Genomic DNA, 23,989 nt, shown 5'->3' with positions numbered 1-23,989 from the left:
GAGCTGAGCGAGCGGTTTGAACAGGCATCGGAGGCCCCCTGAAACTTCGTTTTCGGAGATAAACCATGGCCGGTCCTCCCCCAGTCACGAATCCAGATTCTCTTGTCCACAAAGCTTTCAACATGACCGGCCAGCCGTGTGAGGGGGAGCTTCAGGGGTTTAAGCAATTTTTTTCTTTCCCCGTTGTGTCTAACTGGTCTAGAAAAAGACGGGAAGGGCTAGATTTTATGGAGGAATCGTAATATGCTCGTCGATCATGAGGGTGGAGTATGCAGGCCGTTGTTGCACTGCGGCACGCCCGTCAAAATCACCCACATCACTGCAATTGAGGTTCCCGTCCCGTCGCAAATACCTTGGGGTGGTCGTTTTTCTTTTATTTTATGCAGATATAGCCGCCCCCGATCTTATATCACCTGGACCGTTTAACGTCATTTTTCTTTTTTGTCCTTCTTCTATGTGAGATGTGATAGCAGCCGATCGATCGTTTCCCCATCTCCCTGCCAGGCTTGGCTTACAAGCATCCCTCCCCCCATATATATACAGTGAACTCGCACAAAAAGAAAGTCGACACCCACAATGTCGTCCCGAGCCGAGGAAAGCAACACCGAGTGGCTGATGGGCGTCATGTGCACGTTTTACGCGCTCGCCATCTTCAGCGTCTGCCTGCGCATGTACACGCGCCTGGTGGTGGTCAAGTCGCCGGGCCTGGACGACTACTTCATGGTGGCGGCGGCGGCGTGCGCGACCGTCGGCATGGCGACGCACGGCGTCCAGGCGCAGAACGGACTGGGCAGGCACTTTGAGGCCATCACGCCGGCGATGCGTCTGCAGTACGCAAAGTACGGCTTCTTCCAGAGCATCATCAACAACACGGGCGGCATCTCCGTCCTCAAGGTCTCCATCGCCCTGTCGCTGCTCAAGCTGGGCGGCGGCCACAGGGCCTACACCAACACCCTCTACGGCTTCCTTGCCCTGACGGCCGCCGTCACCATCTACGCCTGGGGCACCCTCATCTTCTTCTGCGACCCCGTCCACGGCTACTGGGACAAGAGTATCAACCCGAGGTGCTACGACGTCAAGCTCTTTGTCATGTTTGGTCTGATCCACACCGCCGTCAACATGTTTACCGACGTCGCCTTTGCCGCCCTGCCCATCCCGGTCATCTGGATGCTGCAGATGAAGAAGAAGACCAAGATCTATCTTTGCATCGTACTGAGCCTGGGCCTGGTGTAGGTTTTCTATCCATATCCCGTCCAACATCTACACTTCTTTTTTTTTTTTGTCGACTTGGGGCCCCCCTTCCTCTCTAACTACTTTCCGTCTATTTCTTCTTTGGTTGTCTAGTGCCGTCGTCATGGGAATTCTCAAGGCAACATACCAGATAAAACACGCCGGCGACCGAGACAGCGCCTTTATGCATGGCGTACAGTTCTGGGCCTTGTAAGTATATGTACACACCACTCACTTTTCCCAGAGCCATACTTTCCCTACCCAAAAAAACAAACTCACTTTTTTTCTAACCTTCCCCCCCTCCGTTACTCTCTCAAACCCACAGCCTCCAACTCAACACGGGAATCATAGCCGCCTGCGCCCCGACCCTCAAGCCCCTCCTCGGCCGCGTCCTCCACCTCGGCAGCACCGTCAAGCCCCGAAGCTACGGCAACAGCAGCGGCGCCATGTACTTTGACAGCAAGGGCAACAACAGGTCCCGATCCAAGAGGGGCTACATCAACCAGACCGACAACGACGACACCGCCATCGAGCTGAGCCGCCACAGCAGGCAGATGCTCGGCGGAGGCGTCGGCTCGTTCCACGCCGGTGCCGTGGGCGGTGCCGAGGCCCTGAGGCAGCAGCAGCAGCAACAGCAGCAGCAGCACGGGGCGCAGCTGGGTTCGTCGTCGGCTTCCAAGGGGATGGATTCGCAGAGTGAGGAGTTCATCCTGCAAGGAACCGCAGAAGGCGGCATTCTGAGGACGACAGAAATCTCGATACAGCGTTGATGTCGGCAGGACTGAGCATCAGTGCATTTTACATGGGAGGCATGACCGATAACAAGAAAAAAAGAAATTAACGAGCCAGGGAGTTAGCGACCAGCACCACCTTAACCTATTTACCTTGTCCCCTTGTGTACCTACTTTACCTTTATATAGCCTCGATACCCATCCCCTCACGCATCAGAATTGCGCCTCTTATGGGGCATGTTTGTTTACATATCATGGTACATGTGTTTACATATCGACCTTGTACGATTAACTTGAACAAAAGTGCTTGACTCCAGGCTGCTCAGCAGCAAAATCAGTGACAGTGCCAGGCTTCGGTCTCGGCCTGCAAACGACTGTCGCAAGAACCGCGAGCAAATAAAGCGGCTCTGACAGATCTATCGATAAAGCCACCGACTTGGAACGGGCAACTGCGAAATCCCATTGAAAGACATCCGTATCAACTGCCCCCTCCTTTGCGGTAATGTTAGCAAGCATCAAGATCCGTGAGTAGAATGGAGCAAAGAAGAGGAGAAAACTGACATGAAGGGTGAGTTCGCAAAGGAACCGACTTCGTCCTCTTCGTCATCACCATAAGGATCTTGATCCTCGTCGTCGTCCTCCTCTTCCTCCTGATCTGCTTCGCCACCATCCTCATCCTCGTCCTCTTCTTCCCTACCCTTCACAAAGATCCCCTCTCCTGCGACCCGCCAATCCGACCCCGACATCTCGACGTACTGCGACGCCAGCTCCCACGCTTCCTGGTCCGCGCTGTCGCCGCTCTCAAACACACGGAGCGAGTTCCAGTTCTCGCTCCACAGCCCGCGTAGTATAGCGCCGATGAAGAGCTGGTAAGCGCTGTTGCGTTCCGTCCAGAGGTCTGACGGGTCGACGTTCCGCATCAGCACGGGGTCGCCCAGCACGTCGTGCCGGCCCTCGCGTGGCACAAGCTGCACAAAGAGCCGTTCCAGGACCGGCAGGTTCCGCACCAGCGTCCCCACGTGCGTCGAGAGAGGGAAGGCCGCGACGTACGATAGGTCAGAAACCGATGGCGGGATGAGGGGCTGATCGTTGGGGTACCTCTCGCATCCGAGCAGGGCGCCGAGAATGGAGGGCGGACGCTTGAGGAAAAACTCGTACGAACTATAGACGCGCACCGAAGGCCCCTCATTCAGGAGGAGCTTCGTCCAAGGGCGCGCGGTGAATAGCGTGCAGGGAATGTGCTTGAGGGTCGTCTTTGGAGATGTGGTCGGGTAGGGCCCAGACGCTGGTTCTGGTGTGGGGTTTGTACTGCCGCTTGACAGTGCCGTGTATTCTCCCGATGATCCGGCTTTGGCTCGACGGCTCTCTCGAGACAAGGATAGTACGTGCAACTGAGGGCCAAAGCTCCACGAATCGCCGACGTATATTGACCGGGCAAAGAGGAGAGCAAGCATTTGCGGGGTTGTAACTATGGTGAAGCGCAACGGGTTCACCAGCTCAAACACTGCGTCCCAGAACCAGTTGTAGTCTTGATTGTATGTAGTCCACTCGGTCGAATCGCTGCCGCTCCCATGTGTTTGCCCTTGAGGGCTCTCTGCTGCATCTCTAAATCCCGCATTGGATGCCACGTTGTCTTCCACCAGCATTGAAAAAGTCCGAACATGGTATTGGAGGTTATGGGAGCGGATGAAGTCAAGTGTAGGAATGGAAGCCACAGGGTCGCCGTCGTCTTCGAGGCCGAGGAGTACTTCGCGGGCGACGGGCCATTGAACGTGGCGAAATAGTAGGGGCAGGACAGCGGCACGCCAGCGTCTGTTGACCAGCGAGCAACTCTTGAGCGCTGCACTGTCGACGCGACCATGTTTACCATAAGGCGGTGTTACATCATGTAGACGGCTCTCGGAAAGTGGACGAGAGTCGAGGAAGCCTAGGATGTGGGACAGCAGTTCATTCGGAAGTTCCGATAGAGACGTCTGTGGGAGAACTGCCTGCGTCTCCATTTGATATCGGAATGGGAGCTGAGCCGTGTCGGAACGGAAAGGATCGAAGCGATAGGAATCTCTGATGGAAAGGCTTTGGTTTATCGCTGCCTCGGTGGGTAGGTAGCATTCCACTGACAACAGCTGTGGACGAAACGCGGGGGTGGAACCTCGTCGCCGTAACCTTAATCTGTACCCGAGTGGGGCTGAACCCTTCTTCGCGGGCACGTGATACCTTCAACAGCAAACAAGACAACCTGTGCAATCAACTCGAGCTGAAAACCATACGTATATTGAAATGTTTACAAGTATGAGAATGGGCTGTCTGTATAGATTTCCAAGGAGAATGCCGTGTAATGTGCTATGCTGACTCAGTGCCCGATTATACCCAAAACTCCTCGAATGCCATCTATCGTATGAATGAAGAATGAAGCAGAACAAAAAGTCTCGACCAACACCACCCACTTGCGGGCAACAAACAAAAGTCCAATCCATTTGAACAGCAAAGAACCCGAAGCAGATTTCTCCACCCCTGTAAAGAGCACCTCCTAGTCTCCCTTCTATAATGTCTGCATATATGCAGAATCTAAAGCCCTGTCGTGTATAACGCACCGTGTACCGAAAATGATGGGCAAATGTAGAAAGCCACTGTAGTGAACAATCATGAACAAAAGAAATACAAGAAAAAAAAAGTCTAGTCAAGGAATCCGTCTCAGACATCTTCCTCGTCCTCATCCTCGTCCTCGTCGCTCTCACTCCCGCTCGTGTCCATCATCTTCTTCCTGGCCTCTTCCTCTTCCATCTCCCTGTAGCTGCTATAACTTAGCATCAGGAACGCAACGACGATCAGCCCGCCGCCCATGATCGCCGCCCCACCCAGAGGCTGCCGCTTGACGAACCAGTCGGCCAGCGCGACGGTGAATATGGTGAGCAGGCTGGCCACGCTGCTCAGCACGGGGCTGGTCAGGCTGATGAGCACCAGGAAAGACCCGGCAAAGGTCGCATTCATGACGACGCTGACAAACAGGTACCAGGCCACCCGACCCGTCGGCAGCTCAAACGTCTCCACCCCCGTGATGTGCAGCAGCGGCAGCGGGATCCACAGCACGCTCAGCGTGAACAGGCCGATCAGCGAGCCGAACGTGTTGGCAAAGATCATGCCACGGTTGGGCGAGCAGCCGTCGGGCGGGCACGCAAAGCGCTTGTACAGGACTTCGTACAGGCCGTAGAGGACCGAGCCGGCACCAATGACAACGTTGCCGACGAATCGCGTTGCGGGATCTGATGAGCCACCTCCCATGGCCCGCGAGGATACGACATGCCCGCCGACCTCGACCTCGCCCGACGGCGGCGGCGGCGGCGGCGGGGTGCTGACACCGTTGCCATCGCCGTAGGCCACCACCAGCACGCCGGCGATGGCGATCGCGACGGCGACGCTCTTGCCCAGTCGCAGCTTCTCCTTGAGCAGAGGTACGCTGAAGGCGTAGGCAAAGAAGGCGCTGCAGTTGTAGATGGCTGTCAAGTCGCTGGGAGTGGTCATGTTGACCGCGATGTACCAGCTGAGCCCGGCGATCGTCAGAGCCGATGTGATGCCCGCCGTGGTTCGCACCATATACCGCCACGGGCTGTGGTTCCTCTCGCCGTAGCCCCTGGGCAGGTCCAGGTCGTGGCGTTCCACCATTATGGCCGTAGTGCGGACGAGCCAGACGTGACGGCGCCAAAACACGGGCCATGGCACGTCGCGCTTCTGGATGCGCAGGATGAGCAGCTGGATGGGCCACAGGAACGCCCATGAGCCGTGTGTCAGGTAAAGCATGCAATAGGGCTTGGCCCAGCCAGCCTGCTGCACGTACCACGCCAGCTCCGTCTGGATGGTGAAGCTGAGCAGGCTCACGACGAGGAATATGCCTGCGTATGTGTACTTGCGACGCGCCGCCTGCACCGCCGCGCTGGACGGCGGCGACTGCGACCGCATCGTGCTCCGACGTGAGAGTGTCGGCATTGTCGACCGTGGTGTCGTCGGCGTGTGTGGTAAATTCGGGGAGGGCCGACGGTGTGGATTGTTGAACCCGCTGCGGCCGCGATCGGCGTCTACAGAGAGCGTCGAGGCCGGCTCGGTCGAGTCCCGGTCGGGTTTGTAGAGGAGTGGTGTGCCGGAGCGACCATCTGTGGGCCGGAGGAAAGCAGGTCGGCGGTCGTCCATCAGGTATGCGCCTGTGTAATACCAGCAGGTAGGGCACGGAGCAGTTTTGCCGAATGTGCCTGTATTATGTGGCTGGGTGCGGTGCGACGTGGTTCGGTGCGGTGCGGTGCGACCCGGCGCTAGGCTGCTCAATTGGATGAGTAAAAGCTATGACGGCGGCGGCAATTTGACAAACAGCCCAGAGGCCACTGGCAGGTAGGTAGATGGTTGACAGGGAGGGATCGACACGGAGCTCGGGGTCGAGAGGGATCGGCAGTTGGCTAAGGCGGTGGTGACATTCGCCTGTGTGTGGCTATCATCAGATCACGGGCCGTCCATGAATGCGCAGTAGTGGTCTGTGGCGTGCAGTAGTGGTCTGTGGCGTGCAGTAGTTGTTCAGGTAGGAATTCCCAGAGACTCAAGGCTCTTGATCAAGGACAGCGTGGTGAATGTATTCCGCTTAGGTGAGCAGTGGGCGTGCTGCTCAAAAAATGTAACAGAAGACCAGATTACCGTAAAAGTCGCCCTGGAAATAAGGTTTCGCAATTCGCAGTCAAATCAATTTGTTGCTGTAGCCGTGTTTGCCGACCAGATGACGTGACGTTTCCCACCGGGAGGATGGGTCATGGGACCTCCGGACTTGAAAGACAGCCCGAATTAACGCGGGAGCATTGAGGGTCGTCCCTTATCAGCAGCGTCGAATCGGCGGGGGTGACAATTAGCTGCACGTTGAAAGAAGTAAAGGCAATTTAACCGCGAAGCCAATCTTTTCTGCTCATCACAAGCTACTTTGCTGAACCAATTCAGCTGGTTAAATCAGCGGACTAAAAGACGACAAAGCAACGAGAATCTGACCAAAGTCGACCGATTTTTTTTTTTATCTTCAGGGTTCAACGCCTGAGCAACACCGACCGACCGTTTTAATACCCATTTTGCCTGGTCGAAAACAGGGTCGCATCAATCGTCAGGGATAAACATGGGCAAGGTGGGGCTGGATGTGCTGCTCCGAACCCCCACTTTACTGGTTTGAATGCCATCCAAACATGGCGCCCAGAAAAGCAACAACGGGTTTATCGGCTCGAAATAGGAGAGATGGAGTCCCAAAATCTCGACCATAATCTGGCCCTGTTGGGAACGCTGTGTAATATCAAATGTGCAAAATAAAATATGCTTGGGGTATTCCTCTTCTTGGCTTTCAAATGCCCAGCCAGAGGGACAAATAATTACCTAACATTGGTAATAAATACTACATCAAGGACCCCTTGAATGACCTTCAAAATTACACCCAGCGATCTACCGTCTCTGCTCTGCTTCAAGGAGACTGCGTGTACGTAAGGCTGCGTCTGTCTTTAGGTAATTTTCACTACATCAGATTAGTCTGGTCAGTCTTCCTCCTGCCCACATGGCCCTGAACTCAGCTGGGTCGTTGATCGGATGAACTTGAACAACATGCGAGATCGAACCCGGGCTCCCGGTTCCGTTACCTTTCTGGCATTTACCACACGTGGTAGTTCGCTGTACACCCGGGAGTTTGGGTGGAAATAGCTAGTCTGGATACCTCTACGTCGATTTCTACGGCAAATCATCACATCATGTGTACAATACAGTTGCGCATAAATAAGCGATCATCCAACATGTCCAAAGTCTCATTCTGATTGAACTTGGATAAAAGTGGGTGTAAGCAACCCATCTATATGCAAGACTGTCAGTGACTATTCGTCATCTTCGAGTTTGTTGAAGTAAAGTCATGTTCCTTCATGGTAGTTCGCAGCCCAAAGACTCCAAGCATCAGAGGCCATGCTTATAATCCTCGATATAGCCCAAAGGCCCAGGGCCTCGACGTCCAAGACAAAAACAGGAGCTTCAGGCGTCCAAAGAAGCCAAACGAAAGTAAATCAATCGTAACCACCATCGCTACCACGACGAATAACCTCCAAGGATATAAAAAGAAGAAAAGAAGAAAGGGCTGAAATACCATGTTCGTTAATTACGTTATGTAAAAACAACCAAACATGGCCATTTGCCATGAATTGATCAGAAGACGTAAAAAGTAGGCATGCAATGAGGGGATGAAGTTTAAAAAGCCAAAAGTTACAAGAAAGCAATCTGCAAAAAGCCAAAACCACCCGCGAGATAAAAACTCCATTTTCGTTAAATTGCGAAACAAAAGCGAGACTACAAATGACCGAAGACGAATGCTAAGAGAGACATGAAAAAAAGGAACCAGATGAGCGAAGCAGTCAACACTTTCTCATCTAGGTTCTTTTTGTTTCCATGTTGGTTTACCTGGCCACAGCACCAGCGCGGTTCAGGACCAACATGGGTGTTTTGCGAGGCGCAGTCCCCTCCAGACCAGCCTGCTTCCCAGCCACCTTGAACATGCTCGCAAATGATCCTCCTCCACTGACGCTGTCCGAGTCGCTAGCAATGCTAACTGTGTCTGCGGCCTTGGATGCCGGCCTGTTGCTGCCGATGGCGCCCCAGCTGCCGGTCGAGGTTCGCGAGCTGGGTGGGTGGCAGTCGACGTCGTCGTCTCCGTTAAGACTACCCGAACCCGAAACAGAGTCATCGTCCTCGGTAAGGGGCGTCGGCATCTCCTCGGCCGACTCCGAAATCGGGCTAATGCTGCCGGATGAGCCAGGGCTCCTGGCCTGGGTGCGCGTAATGCCAGCACGGACCAGGTTGCTGAGCGCCGAGCGTCTGGCTCGGCCCGCAAAGTTCTTGCTGCCCTCGTGCTTCGAAGTCGGCTTCGTGCGGAGCTCATCGAACGAGGGAGGTCCGTTGGGCTGGCGGATTGGGTGCTCGCCCGCACGTGCCTGACCAGGCCCATAGCCGCCTGGGGTGAGTGGGAAGTTGGCCGTCTTGGGCCCAGCCGACTTGGGGCTGGACTCGTTGACGGCTACGGAAAGTCCACCCTGACCGTTAGACACGGATGTCGACTTCTTGTGGCCGCGACGGAAGGCGTTGGCGCTGGGAGGCGGAAGAGGAGTGTGGTCCTCACCGCCAGGGGACTGGAATCGGCGGGGAGGGGACGAGTTGCGGTAGCCGTTCATGTGCGACTCGGCCGGAGGAGGCGAGACCTGGACACGGGGGGTGGCCTGATATCCATACTGCTCACCGTACTGATTCTGGACCTGAGGCGACTGGTTGAGGTAGTAGGAAGGCTGGCCAGTCACGGGGTCGTACATGGCGTAAATGGTTCCCTGGGCCGTCTGGATACCATTAATCATGGCCTGCTGCTGCATCAACTGTGCCTGTTGCTGTTGCAGTTGCTGCTGCTGGTAAGCAGCATGGTAGCTTTGGCCACCGCTGATGTTCATAGTCTGGAATTGCTGCTGGGCGGCCTGAAGAGTCATCAGCTGCTGCTGGAGACGCTGCTGCTGCTGAGCGAGGTACAGGTTGGTGGAGACCAAGTTGGCATACACGGCCGGGTCCATGTGCTCGGGACTCTGCTCCTCAATGCGGATCTCGGGAGGAGCAAGAATTTGGTCAGCGGTGTAAAGTTGCTGCTGCTGGAGGCGTCGCTGCTCGGCAGCACGCTGTTGCTGCTGCTGCTGCTGTTGCTGAAGGAGCTGCTCCTCCTGCTGGCGCTGAAGATAAAGCTGCTGCTCCTGAAGGCGCTGCTGCTGTTGCTGCTGCTGTTGCTGCTCTTGGAGACGCTGCTGCTGAAGCTCAGCGAAGTCAAGAGTAGTCTTCTGTCCCTGCTGCTGGGCAAAGCAGGGAACAGACGTCTTGGGACCATTGTACAGAGACTCATGTCCAAGAAGAGAGTTTCTGTTTTGCCCAATGGGGCCAGCATTGACAGTACCGGATTGGGCGAAAGTCGCAGCGGTGGCACTCTTAGGCGCAGTTCGCAGACCAGCGAGAAGGTGAGCACGCGCCGTGGTGCGAGGAGTAGGTGCAGCGGGCTCGACAGCTCCGGGGGCAAGGTTCTGGTCGAAAGTCAGGGGCTTTACTCCCTGGCCTCCGCGGCGCGACGCGAGCCCACCAGCACGAGCAGACAAGGCTTGACCGTCGAAACCGGTAGGCTGAGGCATAGCGGCGATGGCGTCCATTGCGTTGGGAAGAGACGAAGTTGAGAGAAAAGAACCAAGATTGTTTCAACGAGGTAAAATGAAGCTGTCGAGTTCCAGATGACCCGAGGCAAAGGACCGAATTAAACCGATAAAATGACCTAAAAAAAACTGTCCCAATGCGTTCAAAATTATGTTGGTTGACGTCCACAGACTGAAGAATCGATCTCGAGCCGTTTGCTGGTTTCGTGCGTACCAAAGTCTATCTCTCTGGGAGTAAGGAAGAAAAAGAGGATAGATGAATCCAAAAAAAGAGTATCTGACAGAAGAAGAATGGTGAAATGGGCTGTTGGGATATCGAGAAAGCAGATTAATCAATCTTGTCTAGAAGCCGAGGGGTATAACGAAGGATCGTGGTCGGTGATTTGGTTGAAAGAGTGGCAGATTTTGGTCTCGGGTTGGCCGATCCAGACGGCAGGAGCAAGCTTTGTCTGCGGGCACGGGCAGGTGAAAGGTCAGCGTCATTGAAGCCCAACATGTAGCGACACCGACAAAGACGCGTCCAAATAGCAGCGATTTCAAGTTTCTGCTTACCTTTTGAACAAAGAAAGCACCGTCGCGACCAGGTCTTGTAATTGCAGGAAGGAACTGAAACCCGGGTATCTTTCTCCAGAAGAGAGTTGCGTATGTCCGAGTCGAGATGGCCGGGGAAATTATGTGCTGTTGGTCGATCAAGTCGGAAGACCGTTGAATTGAAAAAGTATGATACCGAAACTGAAAAAGGAGTGCGATGCCGGGATAGAGTACACAAAATTAGGTAGAGTGCGAGTTTTGAGTTTTTTTTTTTTTCAATTTCCTGTGGGCTTTCTAGCAGTCTGTTTGTCGAAGACGGTGAGTGGAATTTTTGGTGTGGCGATGCTGTGCGTGCAGATGTGGGTGCGCAGGCAGTGTCTGGGTTCCTTGCTGGTTGCGGTTGAGCCGAGATTTTCCTCCTTTTTTTGTCTTTTTTGATGGGGTTTTTTTTTTTTGTTTTTCGAATGACAGAACGATAATTTTTTCAGAGTCACAATGGACAACCAGTGGTAGGAGCTGCGACAACGACAACCGAATTCAAAGACGGAAAGGAAGGAAGAAAGAAAAAAGGAAGGGCGGTGTGTTGGTAATGCAACGACGAGAGAGAGAGAACGAGGAGAAAAGCCAAAAGCTTTGAATGCACACGAGGAGGAGAAGGGCGAAAGAAAAGAGAAAATGCACGGGACGGGATGGAGCTTGTGGCCGTGCGGGTTGTGGGATTGGACGCCCCTCTGCAGGCTTCCTACCAGTCACTGCAAAGTGGGGACCCTGGTTTCCTCTCGATCGGACCGGGGGGAGCGTTGAAAACAGCTAAACAGACGGAACTTGGTCCAATCTTGTCGCAAAAGTGTCCAAAGAAAGGCCCGTCTCGACCCGGTACTTGCTTGCAATCGGGAATGCATGTCGTCCTTGTAATTCCATCTTGAGTTGATATGTCATATACATTGCACATCTGCAAATTTATCGCATTTTTACTCGGATTTGTTTGCGTTCGTGATATATGGAATCTGCTCAATTGATTTCTTACTTTGGCCACCCGTTTTGGTGCGTGTTTTTACTCTCTCCCAGACTAGTCCAGTCGCGGAAAAGTAGGCAAGCACAGGCGAGCAGCCACTCCTTGCCCCAGAAGACGGAACAAGGGGTAGACCAGCTTGCAGGGATCTGGCGCCTTTAGCGGATAGGAGAGCTCTCTAATTGGCAGCATGGTGTGTGGGCCACTTTGTCTTCAGGGTCTGTGATTGGGTGCAGAGGTCATCACCTTTTCCTGCGATCAAGTGTCCCCTGCGTGTACGTGCTGCATGTAACCAAACCAGGCGCGGTGCTTCTGTCGGGCGCCCGTCGATCGCTGTCGTCTTGCTTTGTTGGTGGGATGCGGCGCCTGGCTTGAGCTTGCTTGCGGTATCGAGAGAATAAGACAAAGGAAGCGAGAATAGAAAAAGAAAACAAACACACTTGTCAGCTCGCGGTGGATGCCTCTCTGAAGCTGGGCCAACCCAGTCCAGTAGGAAAATGATGACAGTAAATAAATACAGTGACTACCGTACGTACAGTACACTAAGGGGACGGGCTCCTGTTATTGACCACTCTGACTCGCAAAGCCTCCCCCCCAAAAATTCCGTGATTGAGGTTTGGTGTGCTAAGAATAACAGGGCAGAACGAGGAAGAGCCACGCACGATCTGTCAGACGCGCACACGGGGCCCAAATCAGTCCATGGGCTGGCAGGACAAGCCACAGAGCGTCCTTATTTGTGCTTGGCAAATTGGTTGTTGCGCTGCGCTACCCTACCGGCGCTGTACGGAATCGGTATTGCAGATTGCCCACTTTTCCCGCTAAATTAAAAGGTGACCAATGATGTTTATCTCCATCACATCCGTCAAGCCCGTGCAGCGAATTGATGGGCGGGCTGGACAAGATCTCCAAGTATTGCCGCCTATGAGCGGTAAAACAGAGGCAAGGTGGCGATGAGGGGTAAAGCGAAGACAGTATTGACATCACAGTAATTTACGTGGCACAAGACAGCAGAAGACAAGTTGGCAGGTTTCTCTAGCGAAAGTTTGAGCAATTCGCGAGTCAGGAGGCGATTGGCATGTCGGGGTGTTTCAACAAAAAAGACAAAAAAAAACTCTACTGACTGCTGCTGCTGCTGCTCCTGCGCTGCACACAGATTTGATACCCACAAAGCGACAAAGAAAAAGCTTCCAGATCAGTTCGACAGACCGAGTATCCGGGGGGATTCGCTGTCGCCTTTCCTACCTCAAGGCTCAGGCTCCGTGGTTTGTCGTTTTCGGGAAGGTGGGTCTCCAGAATTGGTGAGGGTTGCAGGCGCATGTCAGGGGTCTCATAGTACACTAGGCGGATGGATCGCCCCCGTTTCTGGTTGTATGTGTCACTTGTTCGGCCATGCAAGCAATGCAATGCGGTGTCGGGCGTGCATTGTTTTGTCCAAGATGATCCTCGGTTTAAGATGCCCTTGTATAACTCTTTTCTCTCTCATGATCCCTGGAATTTTCGCTCGCCTGATGGCTTTGACAGGCGCGGGGAGCGGACGCGAGGCCGCTCCTTTCCGTATGCGTGCAATCGCGGGCCTGAACCGAACCCTTCGAGTCCTATCTATGAGTAGATAAATTCCAACCCAAATTACAATAGCGTGGCGCGTCGTAGCAAGCTTGCAATTCGTAAACGAAATGGGCTCGGGTCAATTAGATCCCACTTGGAAGCTAGAGCTGCCAATGTAATTCGCAAACAAAGAAAATCTAGCTTTGGCTCGAGCCAGGCCATGATGGTTAGCCAAACAAAGCCAGCCCTTTGAGGTGGTTGCCAATAATGTGTGCGATCTATTAATTGATACTAGCGACCCCGACCAACCCTGGGCCCCGAAAGCGGCCCCAGAACCGAGCCCCTAAATCACTCTGGGTGCGGTCATCTGAGACACGCCTACAGACCCTGGAACGGCGATCAGTACCTAACAAGTCAGCTCGTCGCGTGCACGCTCCTCGCCCGAATTGGTGGTCGCATTTGGTTTTTTTTTTTTTTTTCCTCTTCACAAAAAGAAGCTATTGGTAAAGACGGAGGCTGGAGGGGTCTAGCTTGAATTCAAAGTTTTCTTCTGGTGACGGCACGAATATTCTTCTAATATTTCTCCAGGTTTTTATTTCTCGCCCTCAGTATAAGACTTGTCCAGACCGTTCGTTATCGGATGAAAAAGCATATTGCAGCGAGGCATTTAGACATGGTGACCAGCATTGGTGGTGCTTCCGAATTGACCAGGAAATATACGAACCGTTCCGACGGCATATGCGCCAACCCATCTCATCTTGGGATGCTTTATTTTTTTCTTACTGTACAGTCCGTCATCATCCCAGGACGTCAGATGTCTGATGGACGGATGGATGGAAATCATGACTTGTGCAGATAATAACGGTCGCGTTTGCCCAAGCTTGATGCCATTTCGTCACCGAGAGCAGCTCCCAAGATGCACTAGGTCCAATCCATTTCTCCGGGTTGTTCGTCCCAAAAGTCAAATGCCGTGCAGCACCGGATGCCCGACGATGCTGGAGTCTGCTTCCCAGGGAATTCGATCCTTCCTTGCTCTTTTGCTTTTTTTTAACGTTTTTCCATTGACAACATTTAATCGTGTACTCAAGGATAGCCACCTTTGAACCAACCGATTGATTAATAACACCTCTTTGTATCGCAAATAACGAATCGTGGTACAAATTTGCTTTTGTTCGTCTCTGCACACTGTAGATTGGCATACATGTATGGGGTGTGATGTTTCCAGGAATAGAAAAGCCACGAATAATGTCTCATATGGCAGAACCACAACCTCGGAGTGACCGGACCCTGTCGAATTAACGTCAAGTGCAAGGAAACAAGGCCCCGTTTGCACAATGTGGGAATGCTTTCAAATTGGTGGCGGATTTCTTGGTTTGCTTCAGAAGGGAACTCTGATTGTTACTGCCCAACCGTACTGCGCCTGTGTGCAATGTATGCACATAGTAAAACGGATTGGCAGGCCAAAATAAGCTGAAACCAGTTGATCTGGGGGGTTTTTTTTGGCACCGCCCGCCTGCCGTGGCGGTTGTGCAACATTTTGGGATGATGGAGATGCCCGACGGGGTTTTAACTTGACTAATCGCCGACATTTTTGGTTTTATGAGCTGCTTTTCTGGACAAAAAAAAAAAAAAAAAAAATCCCCGGACTGAGTAGTGAGTGATTCTTTTTAGGTAAGCAGGAAACAGGGACTTAGCGCATTACAGACGCAGGCTTGGCAGGGCACCGTCACATAAGCGGCAAAGCGTCTGTTCCCTGCATCGAAAGCTGTTGTGTCAAAAACTGGCTGACTGGTGCGGTGCACAAGCCCGAAGCCATCGCTTTCCCCGGTTCGTGCATGCCATATGCAATGCAGGAAACAGCATTCGCATCACACAGCGTTCCAACGTGGGATCGGTCATTTATTTTTGTTGAATGCCATTCCGTTTCAGCCCTAGATGCTGACTATCAAGAGGGATCGATAGATACAAAACCCTTGGCATTTCGGCGCAAAGAATAGAAGCTGTCTTGCCGTTGTGAGCCAAACAGTTTCAGGTTGTATTCCAACAGTCACTTCCACAGCCACAGCTGCACGTAAGCGCGTAAGTGGGTGTCCTGAGCCCACCCGCAGTGGAGCTCAGACAAGCGCTTATGGCGCGCTTCGAGAGAAACAAATCCCCAGATCTAGCCCCCAAAACCTCTCAATCCCTCCATCCCGGCGGCTACCAAACTTTTCGGTCCCTCGCTCACGTCCCCTACCCCCTGCCAGTAAAACAAACCCGCGAGGCCGTTGGCCCTCACGTAGCCCGCTTTGAGCCGCACCGTAGCCGCCGTGTCCAGACTGACGAACCCTCTGCCGCCCTCCCCCTCACACAGGTACCAGGCGGCGCACAGGTCGGGGTCGACCATGGCCCTGTCCAAATCCGACGCGGGGAGCTCGTTGTAGTCCACCTCGCCCGCCTCGGAGAAGCCAGCACCCAGCGCCCTCGCCCCGCGAAAGAACCTCGCGTACGCAGGCACGCCGAGCACGATCTGGCCCGGGTGGACGCCGTGCACGATCAGGTACGACACGGCCTGCATGGCCGACAGGCGCAGGCAGCCGTCGGCTTGGGGCGGCAGGCGTGCCGGCTGCGGGTGGCGCAGCTGGGCGTGGTGCGCCGACACCTTGGCCCAGGGCCCCGAGAAGTCGTAGCTCATCAGGTTGAGCATGTCCAGGAGCGGCGCCGCCCGCCCGAGGGGGATGTGCTGCAGCGCCCACTCGCCGCACGGCAGCGCCGTCGTCAACAGGTACCGCGGGGCGGGGAGGTGCTGACGCAGAGCCGTCAACAGGGCCACGTAGGCTTCGCCCTCGTTCGTGTTGGACGGCTGCTCCCAGTCGATGTCCACGCCGTCGAAGCCATGCTGGTCCACAAACTGGCGCGTGGCTCGTGCTAGCGTATCCCGAGCACGGGGGTTGGTTGCCAAGGCGGGGAACTCGGCGCTGCCGGAACCGCCGCCCAGGGATACGATGGTCTTGAGATGTGGGTTCTGGTGTTTGAGCTTGCCCACAGCGGCAAGACACCCGGAGACCCCGTCGGCTTCGATCTGCAGATCGGCATACTCGTCAAAGTGCTTGAGCGTGCCGTCTTTATTGACACTGTTGATGGGAATTAGAAGGGGTGTTTTTTTTTTTTTTTTTTTTTTTTTTTTTTTTAATCTTAATCAAGGCTGGGCAGGTTTGTAAGGATTTACTAACCCGATGAAAGCGTAAAAGACGTGCGTAATGTTGTTGATCTGCAGTTTCGATGGGGGAAGCTGCTTGTAGACTCGCCAGTTAGGGTAGTAAACAGCATTGATATATGGTCGTGATGTGTTGCCGGCCGACATGTTGGGGTCCGCAGCGATGGGGTACGACGGAACTGCAGGTGAGAGGTTGTATGGGCGGGGTGGGATTGGCGGTGGCGCCGCTGTGTTGTTATACCCGTATTGGTAGGGGTATCCGGATGTACCTGGGGGCGGCATGGGGAATGATGGTTGCGCAGGCTGCGACGGATATTGATCTTTGGCACGTTTCCATTTGTTAAACATGATTGCGGGAGACTGTTGTCGTCGTTTTTGTATCCAGGGCATGTGTTTGTGTCTGTTTTGGAGGTGAGGGAGCTTGAGTCTCAACCCGGTAAACTCGTATGCGGTTAGGTCTAGTGGCACGTCACTTTACACCGGCCCCCAGTTAGCGTGCATCTATTGTTCACCGCGTTTAGCAGGACTCAACCGATTAAGAAGCATACACGAGCGGACATCACGTGTGAGTTTCTTAATATTGCAAATATGACGTTGGCGTGGTTGCGCCCATTGATCGCAGTATACATCTATCTACTAGGTCTAGACTAGCCAATACAGTCATGTTCAGATCCCAAGTTTAGGACAAAAAAAGGGGAAGAAAAAACATCGCTCCTCATCCCTCTTCAATCGATGCGGGAGAGTGGGAATGAAGAATGACGAGAGTTAAATAAGAAGGCTCGCACAGTTGTCTTATTGTACATTGGTTTTGACTACATGATCAAAAATCTTGCCCTAGAAATCTTCACTCTTCGTCATCCTCTGTGTCGACGGCATCAACCCAGCCGCGCGCCCTCATCACTATTGCGCCTCGGCATATTTACTTGTTATCTGCGATCGAGGAGCCAGCACTGCATCATGTGGAGTGGCGTCTTCAGGGTCAGTGGCTGAACTGCTGTTTGTGCTGTGTTGTTCTTTATGCTCCTGGTAGTTGACCAGCGGGATCTTGGTCAAGACGATGAATACACAGTCACTTCTTGGGCCCACTGAACTGCGTGCTTCCAAGGCTGCGCAGGTTGCCGTGATACTCAGTGCACCCCATACGTCTGTATCGCCTCCGTCAGGCAGCGCAATGGTATTACACGCCCCGGCAAGCCAGCAATCCCTTTGGAGCTTGGGTCCGCGAGCGCCGGGAAGAGCCCTCGGGTCATCATTGGTGTAGTGGTACACGGGGCACTAGATGTGTCAGGCGATACATGCTAAAGATAAAATCAACGCGGTACAGAAGCGACTTGATCATCTCCTACAGACTCTGAGGGTATCCAGCATCTTCAGAGGGTTCTAAGCTCACTATATCTGTTGTACACCATGAAGCAAGCTTGTTCAATGGCTCATTTGGGACATTCTTGTTTGTGTGTCTTCCAAACTGGATTGTTTATTTTTTTTCTGACTTGAATTCCTCTACTGAGTTAGGAATCAAGCTTAGCAAGAGCATTATAGTACTGTTATTTCCAGTGTGGCTTGTACAGCTGCGCCCGGCTGAGTTCTAGATTCCAATGCATGACGATGCAACGGACCAGCAACGCGCAGCAACCATGCCGACCCAATTCTTTGACTTTTAGCTAACCTGTTCCGAAGTCAGGCGCATAATTTGCTCACCATGGTATCTCCAAGCCAATTTCCCTTGCGAGGCACTTTTTTGTCTGATATGTGTTTGGGGTCAACGAGATTCAAAGAGACTAAAGAGAAGCCTGGAGGTTGAGAGATAAATCAAGCAGCTGCACTTAAAGAAATCAACATCGTACGGATGGGCTGCCGTCAACGGGTTTACCGTCGGTCATATGAAATCCTGAGTCTTGCAATACCAAAAATAATCAAACACTCTGTCATTACTTGACCATATAGGAGAGACTAGGAGATTTCTAGAATTCCACGAACAAGGGATCCGGGGTCCAACTTGCATTTCTCACTACCAAGGCATTGACAGATGTCCGGACATTCCCGTCGATGCCACCTCCTATTTCGAGATTTGGTAACTGTTACTGAGATTTGAATCGTTTTTGAGATTTCGAGGAGAACCCTCCGGATTTTTTTCCTTTTTTTTTCTTCCGCGATACCAAGCAAACTTTTTCTTGTTGTACGTTCGTATTTGCTTGCTTTTTGCAAACTTGTCTTCTTACACACCCACACCCGTACCTACTACCTGCCTCCTAAAACACATAAAACACACAAATCTTCAATTGACTCAACTTACGCCGGCCCCAGTCGCCATGCATCCCGCAAATGCACTTGCCGTTGTCATTGCCGCTATTTTGACCACTCCGATACTAGCGACCAGATGTAAAGTTCGATTGTTTATGTGGCCTTTAGGTGAAGCCACTGGGGCAGTTGAAAAAGCCATATTCCAAGCTCCAGGCGTTGCCAAATTCAACAGCGAATCTTACAACGTCGAAGTCACAGTTGACGCCAAGTGCAATGTGTTGTCAAAGAGTGGTGTTCATTGGCCTTATTATGTAGATATAGTCAGACTTAATCCGCTCTAGGTCAAACGGGTTATGGTCGGCTATAAAAAGTCAGCAGTTTCGAGATTTAATATTCAAGTCGCTCGAATCTTGGCAGCTGGGTGGCTTTTGAAGGATGTTCCTGGGGCCGTCGTGTTGCTAGTTTGAAAGAAGGCGAATAGGTGTTGGAGGCCGAGTTCTGAAATATATATTCTGAAAGTCGACTATAATTCAAAGCCAGTTATTGAAACTCTGGTTTAGTTTAAGCGCACAGATGCTTCAACTTTCTTGTACCATGTAGTACAGCACATGTTAATCTGCCTATTAGCCTAATTCAAATTAAAGCTTTTATTAGCAATGCCACAGACTAGAGCGCTGGAACTTGGGAGACATCCGGGCGTATGTGCCTGGCCTGCGGCCCTTTATTCTTGGGATGATGTATGTTTTTCTGAACTGCTTTGAATTTGTGGGGTTATTCAAACAAATGACAGGATCTCCTATAGTCTCATCATATAATCAAGCCAGGACGCCAGACTGAATTCTTTTGCAAACGCTTCCTTTTCTTGCCAGATTTAGTGAGCTGGTCAACAAACTTTGTGCCGCAGATGAGCCTTGGGATCTTTTGAGGGTCTTTACAAGAGAATTTCCTCAGCAAATGTTTGGGTGTGCAGGTCAAGTAAACGCCAACATAGATCACAAATAATCATTGTCTCGTGGCAGTGATAGTAATTTTATTCTGGGGGTGTCTGTGCTACCTATGCTAGGTGCCAATTCAAAATCAAAATCAAAATCAATTATTATCAATTATCAGGTACAAAGGAAACTGCAAGGTCCCAGGCCTAGTTCTCGATCCAAGTGTAGCACTTGTCGGCGATGGGAACCTGGACGCTGTAGAGCGTACGCGACCAGAGGCTGCTGACAAAGGCAAACAGGCTGAAGGAGAAGTCGCTCTTGATGCTCAGACCCTGGGCGCACACCGTGCCGTCGGTGGGCTGGGTGACGCCGCCCGTCTCGTTGACGGTCTGCGAGGCGGCAAAGGAGAACTCGTTGTTGAAGCGCGGGCGGGCGGTCAGGCCGGCGTTGAGGTCCACGACTCCGGCCAGGACCTCGACGACCAGCTGGAAGGTCACGTCGACCCAGGTGTCGGCCTTGGCCAGGGCCTTCTGCGAGAGGTCCAGCTGGGCGTTGTGCACCGGCTCCCAGGGCTGGGCGGTGGTCTTGCTCATGTCGAGGAAGTCGAGGTGGATGCGGCCGTTCTTGAGGCCGGCCCCGGCGCTGCCCTTGACCGTCACGCCCGCGCCGACGTCGACGTCGAGACCGACGGCGAACAGGAGCTCAGGGCCGAGGGTGATGATGCCGGGGACGTCGACAATCATGTACGACAGCTTGGTGGGGCTGTAGGTGAAGCTGTCGCGGTACTCGGCCGTTGCGGCCAGCGTGATGCCGACCTCGGCGTCGATGTTGGAGTCGATGTCGACGTACAGCTCGTTGAGCTTGCCGCCGAGGACGTTGTAGTCAACCTTGCCCGAGAAGGTGACAGAGGCAGTGATCTGCGCGGTGTCTGCCGAAACCTCGAGGTAAGGGGGGAACGAGTAGATGGAGGTACCCTGGGGGATGCCGACAGTGCCGCCGATGGTCAGACCCTTCTCGTCGATGGTGACACCACGAGGGTCGAGCTTCTCGCGCTTGGCAACGGAACGGCGCTTCTTGGCGACGGGAACTCCCTGGAATTCAATGACGGTTTGGGCTATAGATGGAGACAATAGGTCTCAAGTTAGCCCATTATTCATCGCATCCATAATAATCAGACAGAACCTGCCGGGGAGATGGATCATAAAGAGAGAAAAAAAAAAAAAAAAAAAAAAAAAACCTACCCGCCGTGCTGGCGACATCCTTCTTCTGGGAGTGGGCAGTCACAGTCAGGGTCTCAGCATCGCCGCTGAACTGGTTGACCAAAAAGACACCACGCTCAGCCTCAGTGTCGCAGCCGCCCAGGTGGTTCGTGAAGAAGACCAGGTCGCCCTTGTTTGACCAAGTGGCCAGGGCCGCCGAGAAACCCTCGGTGTTCTTGAAGGTAACCTTGAGAGCGCCGTCGGCACAGGTGACGTTGTTCACCGAATCAACGCTCTCCAGCACAACGGTCGGGGTCTGCATCTCCAGGTCGACGTGCACCATGGGTTGGGCGTCCAGACCATAGTCGAGCTTGATGGACGTGCTCGGGGCCACCGAGGCGTCATCGGCTCGCGCCCTCAAGCTCTCATGCTTAGCGATGGGCTTGAGGGTGGTGATATCCTTGATGCTCTTGGCAAAGGCCGTGCTGGCAAGGAGGGCCAAGAGGCCCGAGTAACGAAGGACAACCATATTTGGCTACAAGGGTCGACTATCAGACGTCTGGCAAAAACCACCTAAGGACCTTGAGAGAGACAAAAAGCCTCCCATCTCGGACATGTTGGGAGGCCATCTACACTTATATCTTGGTCAATGTTGGGTAGGTAGGCGATGAGATACATGGGCACCTGTATAGCCAAAGGTAGTATACAATAATACAACAAAGCTGCGCCAGAAAAATGCCAATATTCTCCTCGTCTACCACCTCGAAATTCAATTGTGCCATCGACTATGGATACGTAATACGCCCAGGTCCCGCTCGGCAGTGTTGCCGATAAGGTCGAATTTCCCGTTTTGGGTCGACAAAGGAGCCCAAGACTAAACTAGTCCCACGGTACACGAGTTGTGTATAACCTCGTGAGATATTACAGTAGTAATACTAGCCTAGCCATCTCGCCAATGGGCGCGTGCGGCATGTCTGCTACCCAACTCGACCGAAAGCGCTCTCGGCATTGGTTCCGTGACACCACGTGCAGGGAGTGGATGTGCCTTGATAGGAAGGTGATGCTGACTCCGCCCTGCGTTTCTTGTAATTTAGGTTGTATTGACAGGGGCATATTGAGTCCCCGCATCCCGGGTGTGGATCTGATTTCAAGATCCGTTCCGCGAGATTAATACTCTGCGGACGGATCCAAAGAACCTCGACTAGGCCTGATTGAGTCCCTCGCTAGGCTCACTTGTGCCTACCAACTCCCCAGTATGCCTTATAATACCCACAACGATAGCGCCGGCAAAAAGGAGGCGCCAAACGAGGGCCCTTTCGTCTTTACCCAACGACCTACGCGTCTTTCCTATTGTGCTCTCACATGCCAAACGCGCTTATCTGGGGTGCAGGGGGGAAATGGGGAATCCTGTTCCTGCATTCGTGGCTGACTATATCCACCCGCATGACAGCATACAGAATAAAACGATATTAGTCGCCGGTTCATCAATAGGGGGTATCATCAACCTGCAAAACTAAGTTAAACTCATCCTTCAAGACAAGGACGGGCAGTTAAGTTAATTAGACCAAGAAAACAAAAAACCATACGACTAGAGTAAACTTCCCCCACCGCACCCCTTGTTTAAGCGCAAATGAAGTTGCAGTTTCGAAAGGACCACCAATATTTTGCATCGCCGAGGCAGGTGACGGTGGCCCATCAGTCGCTGGCGGGCCCAATCCATTCCCACTGGTGCTGTTTGGCCCAGGGGGAGGAGCAGGTCCAAGTCCCGGACCAGGCTGTGGAGGCCGTGGAGGCCCGAGCATCTGTGCCGGGGGCCGAGGTGGTGGAGTTTGTTGTCCAGGATCGCTCGTCATGGCTGCGCAGTACCGGAGCCAGGCTGCGCATTGGTCGCTTATCTGTGCCCTTTCCGTAAACACTTTCTCTTCTCGTCTCCTTCGCAGCTCTGCTTCCTCCTCGTTCTGGCCTAGGTCTTTTCTCTTGACGGCGAGATACTCCCCCGCCAGAGACCCCATCAGCCTCAGTTTCCCTATCTGTGTCGTGTCCAGAATCCAGCCGTTTCCGTCGCTTGTCCGTCTTGCCACATGCATTGTTGTCGTTCCACTCGAGTCACTCGCTTGCGAAGCAAATTGGATGGTTGCGAGCATATCATGCGCTGTGTCGTTTACCTCTACAATGTACGAGTGTGTCTCCATCGGGATAAGAGATGCAGACTCATGCCCCATTACGATAAATGGCCGAGAGACCGATGCCCCTTCGCGTAAGGTGACTAGTCGCGGACGAGACGACTGAACATGGAGGCTTAATCTCGATAACAACATTGATGTTTCTTGCATCTATCGCCGGAGAAGGTAAGTATTGTTCAATCCGAGAAGGAACCGAAAAAAAAAAAGAGTCGTGCGACCTACCCCTTTTACGACAGCGCGAACCTCTGCGGCAGCTCCACAGCTAAATTGCGAAACAGCTGTGGCTACCGTAAAACAGAGTCTACACAGCGACTTCATGTTCCTTTCTTTAATCGGTAGCATTGTGACTTGGGCTCAAGAATCAAGCCCCTGGGCCAGCCTCTGGCAAGCTGTTATCATATATAACTGTAGCGTGATCGTTGTTTCTTGAGATTGGAAATTTTCGGTCGACTCGTGGCCTTTTCCGTCTGTCAATTTTCCATCTGAACTTTCTAGCAGGCCATGATTAAGCACATCTGCCCCGAGGACTTCTGCTCCGGCCAGGGCTATCGTGACAAAGCCGGGACACTGTCAGCATATCGAGGGTCGTTTCTATGTCCTGAGAGGCTGTCTTGGAAAACCATATAGCATCTGGGACGCTTCATGTTTCGACAGGAAACATGCACCGCCACGGGTGTCAACGCTGGACTCCAAACCAAGACAGTTGCCCGTTGACAATCGACAGCCAAGGCCCGCTAGGTGAACTGCTCGACTTAATTCCGTAGCTTGACCAGAACCCGTCCTCGGCACGGGCGAACCCGAGCAAATTGGTCTCCACTACCGTTACCTCAACATTGCAAAGATGTATTAGATTGATGGTACATTGGACGAGCCTACCTATCTCACGATGCGTTATTTTTCGTCCAATGACAGTATTCGCGCAGCTTGGCGTGCCTAGGCTATAGCTCTTCGATCCCATAGGGCGATTAAGCTT

At 53.0% G+C, this 23,989-nt stretch overlaps 9 protein-coding genes across 9 annotated transcripts; 2 read left to right on the top strand and 7 right to left on the bottom strand.

Annotated features, from left to right (window-relative positions):
* Positions 1-576: 576 nt before the first annotated feature.
* PpBr36_10674 (uncharacterized protein) lies at positions 577-2,000 on the top strand (the record flags this gene model as incomplete). Its single annotated transcript, XM_029897783.1, has 3 exons — positions 577-1,229; positions 1,345-1,440; positions 1,556-2,000. 3 exons carry the CDS (start codon positions 577-579, stop codon positions 1,998-2,000), a joined length of 1,194 nt encoding a protein of 397 aa, XP_029743790.1.
* Positions 2,001-2,476: 476 nt separating this feature from the next.
* Positions 2,477-3,961, bottom strand: PpBr36_10673 (uncharacterized protein; the record flags this gene model as incomplete). The annotated part of the gene is made up of 1 exon (XM_029897782.1): positions 2,477-3,961. The coding sequence occupies one exon, from the start codon at positions 3,959-3,961 to the stop codon at positions 2,477-2,479; it is 1,485 nt and encodes a 494-aa protein (XP_029743795.1).
* Positions 3,962-4,652: 691 nt separating this feature from the next.
* On the bottom strand, positions 4,653-6,143 carry PpBr36_10672 (uncharacterized protein; the record flags this gene model as incomplete). Its single annotated transcript, XM_029897781.1, has 1 exon — positions 4,653-6,143. One exon carries the CDS (start codon positions 6,141-6,143, stop codon positions 4,653-4,655), a length of 1,491 nt encoding a protein of 496 aa, XP_029743794.1.
* A 2,261-nt stretch (positions 6,144-8,404) lies between these two features.
* Positions 8,405-10,177, bottom strand: PpBr36_10671 (uncharacterized protein; the record flags this gene model as incomplete). Its single annotated transcript, XM_029897780.1, has 1 exon — positions 8,405-10,177. The coding sequence occupies one exon, from the start codon at positions 10,175-10,177 to the stop codon at positions 8,405-8,407; it is 1,773 nt and encodes a 590-aa protein (XP_029743718.1).
* A 3,755-nt stretch (positions 10,178-13,932) lies between these two features.
* On the bottom strand, positions 13,933-14,464 carry PpBr36_10670 (uncharacterized protein; the record flags this gene model as incomplete). The annotated part of the gene is made up of 2 exons (XM_029897779.1): positions 13,933-14,023; positions 14,178-14,464. The coding sequence occupies 2 exons, from the start codon at positions 14,462-14,464 to the stop codon at positions 13,933-13,935; spliced, it is 378 nt and encodes a 125-aa protein (XP_029743717.1).
* Positions 14,465-15,426: 962 nt separating this feature from the next.
* On the bottom strand, positions 15,427-16,809 carry PpBr36_10669 (uncharacterized protein; the record flags this gene model as incomplete). The annotated part of the gene is made up of 2 exons (XM_029897778.1): positions 15,427-16,378; positions 16,478-16,809. 2 exons carry the CDS (start codon positions 16,807-16,809, stop codon positions 15,427-15,429), a joined length of 1,284 nt encoding a protein of 427 aa, XP_029743744.1.
* A 3,031-nt stretch (positions 16,810-19,840) lies between these two features.
* On the bottom strand, positions 19,841-21,362 carry PpBr36_10668 (uncharacterized protein; the record flags this gene model as incomplete). Its single annotated transcript, XM_029897777.1, has 2 exons — positions 19,841-20,748; positions 20,876-21,362. The coding sequence occupies 2 exons, from the start codon at positions 21,360-21,362 to the stop codon at positions 19,841-19,843; spliced, it is 1,395 nt and encodes a 464-aa protein (XP_029743697.1).
* Positions 21,363-22,191: 829 nt separating this feature from the next.
* PpBr36_10666 (uncharacterized protein) lies at positions 22,192-23,358 on the bottom strand (the record flags this gene model as incomplete). The annotated part of the gene is made up of 3 exons (XM_029897775.1): positions 22,192-22,212; positions 22,447-23,166; positions 23,239-23,358. The coding sequence occupies 3 exons, from the start codon at positions 23,356-23,358 to the stop codon at positions 22,192-22,194; spliced, it is 861 nt and encodes a 286-aa protein (XP_029743692.1).
* PpBr36_10667 (uncharacterized protein) lies at positions 22,464-22,745 on the top strand (the record flags this gene model as incomplete). Its single annotated transcript, XM_029897776.1, has 1 exon — positions 22,464-22,745. The coding sequence occupies one exon, from the start codon at positions 22,464-22,466 to the stop codon at positions 22,743-22,745; it is 282 nt and encodes a 93-aa protein (XP_029743691.1).
* Positions 23,359-23,989: the final 631 nt, after the last annotated feature.

Source organism: Pyricularia pennisetigena, assembly GCF_004337985.1.
Source record: "Pyricularia pennisetigena strain Br36 chromosome 4 map unlocalized Pyricularia_pennisetigena_Br36_Scf_11, whole genome shotgun sequence".
Lineage (NCBI taxonomy): Eukaryota > Fungi > Ascomycota > Sordariomycetes > Magnaporthales > Pyriculariaceae > Pyricularia > Pyricularia pennisetigena.
This window is presented reverse-complemented; position numbering and strand designations above follow the sequence as displayed.